Consider the following 9,865-nt stretch of genomic DNA (forward strand, 5'->3'; position numbering starts at 1 on the left):
GGGGGGGGAGGGGCTGGGGGTCGGGGTGGCTGAGCTGAATCAACTAATCAGTCAACTAATCGATAATGAGAATCGTTGGCAACTATTCTCATTATCGATTAGTTGTTGCAGCCCTACTTGATTCAAAACACACACAAAAATTCAAAATGACCCTATTTTTTTTAAAATGGTAATTTTCTCAGTTTAAACATTTTGATATGTATTCTATTGTGAATACATGGGTTTATGAGATTTGCAATTCATTGCATTCTGTTTTTATATAGATTTTACACAGCATCCCAACTTTTTTGGAATTGGGGTTGTGTATAATATCACTTTTTATGCATGATTATAAGACTTGTAAGGTTAATAAGTACAATGATGGCAATCCCTGCTCTTCCTCTTGTAACCAGATAATTAGTAGTAAAAATAGCATGAATTCCTTTGGGAGTAAAGGTTTCATTGCACAATAACATTTATACGCCAGTTACCATAGAAATATATGTCTTCAAGTTTCAATGTAGTAATGAGAAAGGATGGGAAGAATTATTAGGTTATGCTGTCCTGCCTTCAGGGAGAGCAGCTAAGGTTAATTGATAATATGCATTACGTGTGTTTGTACTCCCGTTGAACCTCTGTCTTACATACTGTGTGGTATTTGCTGTTCGGGTGTGTGCCTACATACACACTCTCCTTTAACTCTCCTTTTAGAGAACATCTTTACTAATGTATCTTAACTACTAATGGATACTAATGCATCTCAAAATGTCTCCTAGTACATCTTAGGCCTGCCTTCTCTATGGGAAGTTAAAGGGCAAGTGCAATTCTTTTAGGTCTCATTCACATAGTGTGTGCTAGTGTGCGTTGTGCATGTGCGCATCACAATGCTTGGGTCTTTTTTTCAGAGCTGACTTGCTCTTAGACCAAACCCAGGGGCCTCTCTCCCCCTCCGCTGCGTTGGTCTAAGGTCCCGAAAGTCATCACGTTTTATACACAATTTATAGGACGTGAGGACAGCAGAGGAAGAGACAGGCTGGAGGGAGCGCTGTCACAGTGCTGTCACAGCTGGATGTCTCCAGGATGAGGTGAGTATAGCTTTTGTTATTTTCCACGCTAGCCCAAAACAAGCAGTTAATAATTTATCCTGGAGTTCTGCTTTAACCACTTGACTTCCGCGGTGTTAAACCCCCTTCCCATCCAGGCCATTTTTCAGTATTCAGCGCTGCGATACTTTGACTGACAATTATTCAGCCATACAATGCTGTACCAAAATGAATTTTATATCCTTTTTTGGGGACAGATAGAGCTTTCTTTTGGTGGTATTTAATCACCACTGGGGTTTTTATTTTTTTACTATATTAAGGAAAAAGTACCACACTGATCCACCCTCTCCATCTATCCACCCCTTGTACTGATTTGCTCTTGCAAGGTTTGTTTAAAAAGAAGAACGACACTGTGTTCATAAAGAATCAGCAGAACAAAAGGAAATAGCAGAATCAATAAAAGTGGTACCCCTGCAAAAACCTTTTCTCTTTTTTTTTTTTTCCTGTTTTCAGTGGGGAAGGGTTTGAATCTTTTGAGGGGAAGTGTTTTGAATACCTTTTGTCTGTATCCTCTTCAGGCAGAGTTACCCTCACTTCCTGTCCCAGAGGCACAGCAGGAAGGGAGATTTGCCATTGGGAAATGTCTCTATAACTGTTATAGTGACGGTTCTAAGATTTTAGATTGTTTTTAAGATTTAAACTTTCCATCTGATACAAAGACAACAGTAGCACCATGACAGATCTTCCAACTGTTCCTCACTCAAGCAAACCTAATAACATTGTTTGCCTGAAGCTGCACTTCAAAGAGAGACACAGTTTTAGGCTTGCTTCACACTATGACATGACGATATAGAGCGTTAAGTCACACTAGTTTGTGTGGTCCCTTTCATTTAGTACAGTACAGAGCAACACACCCACACTGCAGCACGCCACAACACACATGCCATGTTTTGTGGCGCATTGTATTAAGTAAAAAGCTGCAAGTCCCTTTTTCCCTCTATTTACATGTGTTGGTAGTCCATTCTAAATGGGTTGCCCTAATGCAAAGCATATCCATGCAAAAAGAATGGACTGAAAAGGTCTAAAGGGGACCCTCCATGTAAAACAAAAAGAGAGAAAAGACAAAAAGTACATAGTTTGTACATAAGGCATTGCTTTGTGCACATTAGATATGTAGTGCCACTAATGCCTTAAGATGCCTGTAGACATAAAATTATCCTGGTGATTATCTAATCTCCACAGTAGTCCGATAAATTTCTAGGGCAGTAAAAACTATATCTCCTCTCTTTACAGTGCAGAGGGACCTGAGTGTTTGGAATCATGCCTGCACATCCCACCAGAATTGCAATGTCTATAGCTGGCTTAGCTTTACCCCACTGTTAAAAGTCAGCCATCAGGACCTGCCTCCGCCATTTAAAACACTGGGACAACTGACTGGTAAACCAACTGCTTTAAAATGGCACCTGGGTTTAAAGTAGTTAAGACCCAAAACCAGAATGAGGATAGATGTGAATTTGTTTGAGGATTTATACTTCTATCAGTCAGTGCTGTAAAACACCTCCAGTCATTGTTTTTTTTCTTTCCACAGATGTCATGGCAGCCTCAGTATCGAAGCTCAAAGTATCGTCATGTTTTTGGAAAGCCTGCAAACAAAGAGAACTGTTATGACAATGTGCCTATCACAAGAAGTGTACATGACAACCATTTTTGTGCCGTTAACCCAGTTTTCATTGCTGTAGTGACGGAATGTGCGGGTGGAGGAGCCTTTATTGTAATTCCTATACACCAGGTAAGTCCTTTATAAGAAATGGGGCTACTGGTACTGCCTCTACTCTGGGGTCTGGTGAGTAAAAGGGGCCCCTTCACAAGATTCTTAAAAAGGGGACCATTTGCAATCTCTGCAGCTCCTCTGGTGTTTTTTCTGCCCCTAGTGTAGCCAACAGCATCCTTTTTTTAATAAGAAATGTTCTTGCACATGAAATTTATCTTTTAATGCACTTATAATTGAATACAATCTCCCTGATGTATACTCATTGCTAAAATGAAGTGTTAATCAATCCTTGAATTTAGTAACTGGATACACAGTTGATATTGTTTTTGGAGTTATAACGTACATAAATATTAGAATTTGTATAGTAAAACGAAAGGCAACATTTTTTTTGTTATATTTGGTGGCGAGGGGTTAGAACCACGGTCAGGTTTTTTTTGCTGTCTGTGTGCCCTCTCTAAATGTCCGGATCACTAGTGTCACAGAGAAAAAAAGTGAGGGTAAATCCAAAATTTTGAGTTGCCATCAGAGCAGAAAAAAAGGGGAAATCTTCCAATGGAAGCACTTGTTCCTGTAACAACAAAGGGGATTGCTATCTCTTCCTGTTGATTCTACAGTATAGGAAGTGAAGGAAATTCTCCATAACGAGACACAAATAGCAGTAACAAAAAATGGACCATGGGTTAACCACTCCCTTCTCTAATGGAGAAAAAAAAAAGTTTTGGCTTTAGATATGTTTTAAGCGCTCGTATTCTTGAGATGCTCTTAGGCACATACACTGTGTATTTCAAATTCAGATGTCTTAACTTAAAGGTAATAGAATAGAGTCATCCCTTTTGCCCCAATGGCCAAACAACCAGGGGGGGGACGCCGGTACGTCTCCCCCGGGCGCAGGGCTGGGGGGAGGGGAGGCAGCCACCGGGCAGTGACAAGCGTGCAGTGACAAGCTGGGCTTGGGAAGGGGGTTATATTAGGAGGGCAAAATGATAACTGTACTTACTATGAGCGTACAGTCCTTTATGCAGTCACAAGTAAATGTACAGTGGTTAGTTAAAATTGCGGAAACGCCTAACACTATATTAAAAGGTGTCTTTATCTTTGAATAAGTTAATCCAGCCTTCAATCAGTGGAAGAGCTGATACACGAGCAGCAGCCTATAGTAGTTGACATATTTGGTTTAGACGGAGGGAGATAAAACAAAACCATTTATATACAGCACTGTAATTATATCACTTTCATTTGAAAGGTGTCCACCATTCTGTGAAATTTATTGTACAGCTTCGTGTTTTTAGAATTTTTTTTTATGACTGATGCTTTTTGTTTGCATATTGTAAAACCCATGTTATAAATGTTAACTGTTCCCACTGTGATTATGAAGGACATATAATGTTCAATGAAATGTTTGTGTCTCGATGGCAGAATAAATCAAGAGAATAAGGAACTGAATTTTTTATTGACTACTGTGGGTTTTTTAGTCATCTTCATTCCTCTTTGTAATGTGCTACTTAATAAGCCGCATAATGTTACACTGTCAAATGTTTAACCTTTTTTGGCTTTTATTAAAAAATGTATCTCTGTGAAAAGCCATGGTACTGGAAATCTAGGTCTCTGATTTAGACCATATAGCCCTGGGCATCGCATTTGTAACCTATTATGTTATCTAGAATAAACTGTGAGCGTCTTAGGGTCAGCTCTCAAAAGTGGGGTATACATGTTAGCATTTCGAATGAATGAAATCGATTTCAGAGCGTTCATCGATTTCACCGCATCAATGATTAGAAAATCGAACGATCAATGTCGACCGCAATGATGAAAGAATTCAAAGGAGCATGCTGGAAAATGTTCTCAATCAAATTCTAACAGTGGATGTGGTTTTCATTTGGCACACTCCATTAATTCAAAAACCAAATGTTAAATGAAAACAAAAGTCAAATGAAATTCCAAACGCCTTTAATGGCATTATTGAACGCTCAAACAGTAGTATTCGTACGAACGTTTGTTAGAAAATCTACCCCGTGTGTACCCTACTTTAGCCAGGAGATATTTTATGTTCATTATTTTATCACATGATAATTAGCAAGTAAAATGTTCAGTATCCATACATAAATGTTAGTTAGAATGGCTACAAGTTCAGATATAATAACTGTTTAACCACTGTAGGCCTATATTACTTATGCAGCATTATTTTATTTGCAACAATTGTCTCTATTTTCTGCTCCGCACAATAGACCCCTCAAAAGCTCGCCATTAAAATAGGCTTTATGGGCTAAATACATCTAATTCGTATGATAAATCCTGTTATGAAATGAAAAAAATATTTTTTGATCGTAAAGACTAGTACCGTATATACTCGAGTATAAGCCGTCCCGAATATAAGCCGAGGGGGGGAAATGAGGCAGCTACTGGTAGATAGATACCAATAAAATTACATGAATATTTATTTAAAAGAAAAATAACCTAGCTCTGTAAGTGGAAAAGGGGGTACAGGGCTACATATCATGTACTACGGATCATTTAACCCATTCATATTAGCAGAGGATAATTGTAAATCTATTGTTCAGTGCACTCTATATGTAGTATATAGTACATGTACATATAGAGTGCCTGCAACAATACATTTACAATGATCCTCTGCTAACATGAATGGGTTAAATGATCCGTAGTACATGATATGTAGCCCTGTACCCCCTTTTCCACTTACAGAGCTAGGTTATTTTTCTTTTAAATAAATATTCATGTAATTTTATTGGTATCTATCTACCAGTAGCTGCCTCATTTCCCCCCCTCGGCTTATATTCGGGTCAATACTTTTTCCCAGTTTTTTTTGCTAAAATTAGGTACCTCGGCTTATATTCGGGTCAATACTTTTTCCCAGTTTTTTTTGCTAAAATTAGGTACCTCGGCTTATATTCGGGTCAATACTTTTTCCCAGTTTTTTTTGCTAAAATTAGGTACCTCGGCTTATATTCGGGTCAATACTTTTTCCCAGTTTTTTTTGCTAAAATTAGGTACCTCGGCTTATATTCGGGTCAATACTTTTTCCCAGTTTTTTTTGCTAAAATTAGGTACCTCGGCTTATATTCGGGTCAATACTTTTTCCCAGTTTTTTTTGCTAAAATTAGGTACCTCGGCTTATATTCGGGTCAATACTTTTTCCCAGTTTTTTTTGCTAAAATTAGGTACCTCGGCTTATATTCGGGTCAATACTTTTTCCCAGTTTTTTTTGCTAAAATTAGGTACCTCGGCTTATATTCGGGTCAATACTTTTTCCCAGTTTTTTTTGCTAAAATTAGGTACCTCGGCTTATATTCGGGACGGCTTATACTCGAGTATATACGGTAGTTAAAAAAATAAAAATACTGCTTTCATTATGCTTTTGTAACATGATCCCTTGAGTATGTGAAGGGTTTGGTGTTGATATATGTAACTGTTAAAACAAAAGACATAAAAAGCTAAGAAATCCTTTTCATCCCTAAACCGAGAAAATTCTTCTTTTCCTGGTGGCGCTTGATTTCAATTTGCCATAATTTGTTTCACTTACAGTGATTTACTCCTTTTTATGTTAGACATGAAACTGCATTGCAATAAAGCCCAGCTGGCTCCCAGTCTTGTCCCTCCCTTTCCCAGCCTGAGATCTGGATTACTGAAGACTGATATTAAGATCGATTTCAGTTTTGGGTTTTAAGGATTTATTTTTATTAATCTATAGCTGGCTTTTATATCTGCATTGAGTTAAACTTTAAACAAAATGTATAACGTTTCCAGGTAAATATTAGGGCTGTGGAAATTAAACATTATTTCTCGATTAAGCGTTAAACTTTTTGATCAATTAAAATAATTTTGATCGCTAATGAAAACACTCACCTCTCCGCCGCCTTCCGGGAGTCCCGTCGGCGATCCGGTGACGTCACCGACATCGACGTCACCGGACTTCTTCCAAGTGGCTCCGTCGACTAACGAAGGGAAGGGGGAGGAGTCCGGTGACGTCGATGTCCGTGACGGCTAACAAATGGAAGGGGGAGGAGTCCGGTGACGGTGATGTCACCGGACTCCTCCCCCCTTCGTTAGCCGACGGAGCCACTTGGGCCGGTGAGTTTGCCCAAGAAACTTTCTGCACGAGCACCAGCCAAGGCATTGGCCTATACACATACAGCACAGCAATGAAGTAATAAAATGAACTAGGATCACACTAATCCAGCATGTTATTATTCAGAGTTGCCCCACTCAAGCGGCGGCCATATTGAGTGGGGCACGTGAGAATAATAACGTGCTGGATTAGTGTGATCCTAGTTCATTTTATTACTTCATTGCTGTGCTGTATGTGTATAGGCCAATGTAGTTGGATCTGTATGTGCGTTATAATTAATCGAAAATAATCGATTTTACATTTTTTTTTAGATATATCGAACACGAAAATGTTAATCATTACCAGCCCTACAAATATATATATGGTATGGAATATTGCTGTCACTGATTCCAGCCAGCAACTCTATGCTCTTTATCACATGCTTACCAGACTAACCTTAACTGTTTAGTTGAAGAAGCCTGTGCACAGTGCTGAATAGCTAAAGTTTATTTTGAACACACAGCTGAATGTGTCGGAGAAATGATCACAACCCCTTCCCTGTTATGTTTATGAAGGGGTAATATGGAGAATCAATAAAGGAAGATACATTGACAAAGAAAGCAACTGCTGCTGAGTTGCCTCTTTAGAAAAAACATAATGCTCTGCAAAAACGTTATAGGTGTTTCCTGTTTTTATTGTATATTTTATACTACTAAAAAAAAATATTTCTGGTATTAAAAAAGATTACACAGAAGTGTTATAGTTTTCCTTTTAATGATAAACTTGAAATTGGTAAAAAGGTTAATATTTATAGCAGGTGTTGATGCTTAAATAAAAAGCACAAGTACCCACAATTAAAAAAAACAAACATGCATTGAGTTAAAGTGGAACTTTAGGAAGAATTTATTGGGTTATAAGAATTTAACCCAAGAATTTGCTGGGTCTATCTTGGTTACCTCTAATGTTTGGTATATTCCATCTGGAGAGCTGCTGGGGATGCTACAAATCTTAGATGTATTCATGGTTTACTGGCAACATTCTGCCCCCTTGACCATTCAGAAAATGTCTTCTATTCACAGAATATGAGGCTTTCTCTAAAGGAGGGGCGGATGAACGTTGGGATGTCTCCTAAGGGACACATAGACTTTTAGATGTGATAAGCAGCCATTCGGCTACCTGATCACATTCACAAAGCTGTGGAGGGGAGCTGCCAAGTTTACATACTGTTTGGATGAGATCTGCAGTTTGTTATCTGCTGATTACATCCAATCAGTAACAAGGATGAACGTTGGGATGTCTCCTAAGGGACACATAGACTTTTAGATGTGATAAGCAGCCATTCGGCTACCTGATCACATTCACAAAGCTGTGGAGGGGAGCTGCCAAGTTTACATACTGTTTGGATGAGATCTGCAGTTTGTTATCTGCTGATTACATCCAATCAGTAAAACTCAATTGGGGGGGGGGGGGGGGGACGTTAAACTTTTTGATCAATTAAAATAATTTTGATCGCTAATGAAAACACTCACCTCTCCGCCGCCTTCCGGGAGTCCCGTCGGCGATCCGGTGACGTCACCGACATCGACGTCACCGGACTTCTTCCAAGTGGCTCCGTCGACTAACGAAGGGAAGGGGGAGGAGTCCGGTGACGTCGATGTCCGTGACGGCTAACAAATGGAAGGGGGAGGAGTCCGGTGACGGTGATGTCACCGGACTCCTCCCCCCTTCGTTAGCCGACGGAGCCACTTGGGCCGGTGAGTTTGCCCAAGAAACTTTCTGCACGAGCACCAGCCAAGGCATTGGCCTATACACATACAGCACAGCAATGAAGTAATAAAATGAACTAGGATCACACTAATCCAGCATGTTATTATTCAGAGTTGCCCCACTCAAGCGGCGGCCATATTGAGTGGGGCACGTGAGAATAATAACGTGCTGGATTAGTGTGATCCTAGTTCATTTTATTACTTCATTGCTGTGCTGTATGTGTATAGGCCAATGTAGTTGGATCTGTATGTGCGTTATAATTAATCGAAAATAATCGATTTTACATTTTTTTTTAGATATATCGAACACGAAAATGTTAATCATTACCAGCCCTACAAATATATATATGGTATGGAATATTGCTGTCACTGATTCCAGCCAGCAACTCTATGCTCTTTATCACATGCTTACCAGACTAACCTTAACTGTTTAGTTGAAGAAGCCTGTGCACAGTGCTGAATAGCTAAAGTTTATTTTGAACACACAGCTGAATGTGTCGGAGAAATGATCACAACCCCTTCCCTGTTATGTTTATGAAGGGGTAATATGGAGAATCAATAAAGGAAGATACATTGACAAAGAAAGCAACTGCTGCTGAGTTGCCTCTTTAGAAAAAACATAATGCTCTGCAAAAACGTTATAGGTGTTTCCTGTTTTTATTGTATATTTTATACTACTAAAAAAAAATATTTCTGGTATTAAAAAAGATTACACAGAAGTGTTATAGTTTTCCTTTTAATGATAAACTTGAAATTGGTAAAAAGGTTAATATTTATAGCAGGTGTTGATGCTTAAATAAAAAGCACAAGTACCCACAATTAAAAAAAACAAACATGCATTGAGTTAAAGTGGAACTTTAGGAAGAATTTATTGGGTTATAAGAATTTAACCCAAGAATTTGCTGGGTCTATCTTGGTTACCTCTAATGTTTGGTATATTCCATCTGGAGAGCTGCTGGGGATGCTACAAATCTTAGATGTATTCATGGTTTACTGGCAACATTCTGCCCCCTTGACCATTCAGAAAATGTCTTCTATTCACAGAATATGAGGCTTTCTCTAAAGGAGGGGCGGATGAACGTTGGGATGTCTCCTAAGGGACACATAGACTTTTAGATGTGATAAGCAGCCATTCGGCTACCTGATCACATTCACAAAGCTGTGGAGGGGAGCTGCCAAGTTTACATACTGTTTGGATGAGATCTGCAGTTTGTTATCTGCTGATTACATCCAATCAGTAACA

The 9,865-nt window shown here is 39.0% G+C and overlaps 1 protein-coding gene across 1 annotated transcript in view; it reads left to right on the top strand.

Moving 5' to 3' along the window:
* Window positions 1–9,865, top strand: part of CORO2A (coronin 2A) — a 114,350-nt gene that overhangs the window by 69,178 nt on the left and 35,307 nt on the right. Inside the window, exon 2 of the mRNA XM_018555093.1 lies at window positions 2,611–2,811. Within this exon, the coding sequence (XP_018410595.1) occupies window positions 2,611–2,811 (201 nt within the window). The remainder of the gene's footprint in view (window positions 1–2,610; window positions 2,812–9,865) is intronic.

The sequence above is a fragment of the Nanorana parkeri genome, unplaced genomic scaffold (genome assembly GCF_000935625.1).
Source record: "Nanorana parkeri isolate BGI_ZX_2015 unplaced genomic scaffold, ASM93562v1 scaffold183, whole genome shotgun sequence".
NCBI lineage: Eukaryota > Metazoa > Chordata > Amphibia > Anura > Dicroglossidae > Nanorana > Nanorana parkeri.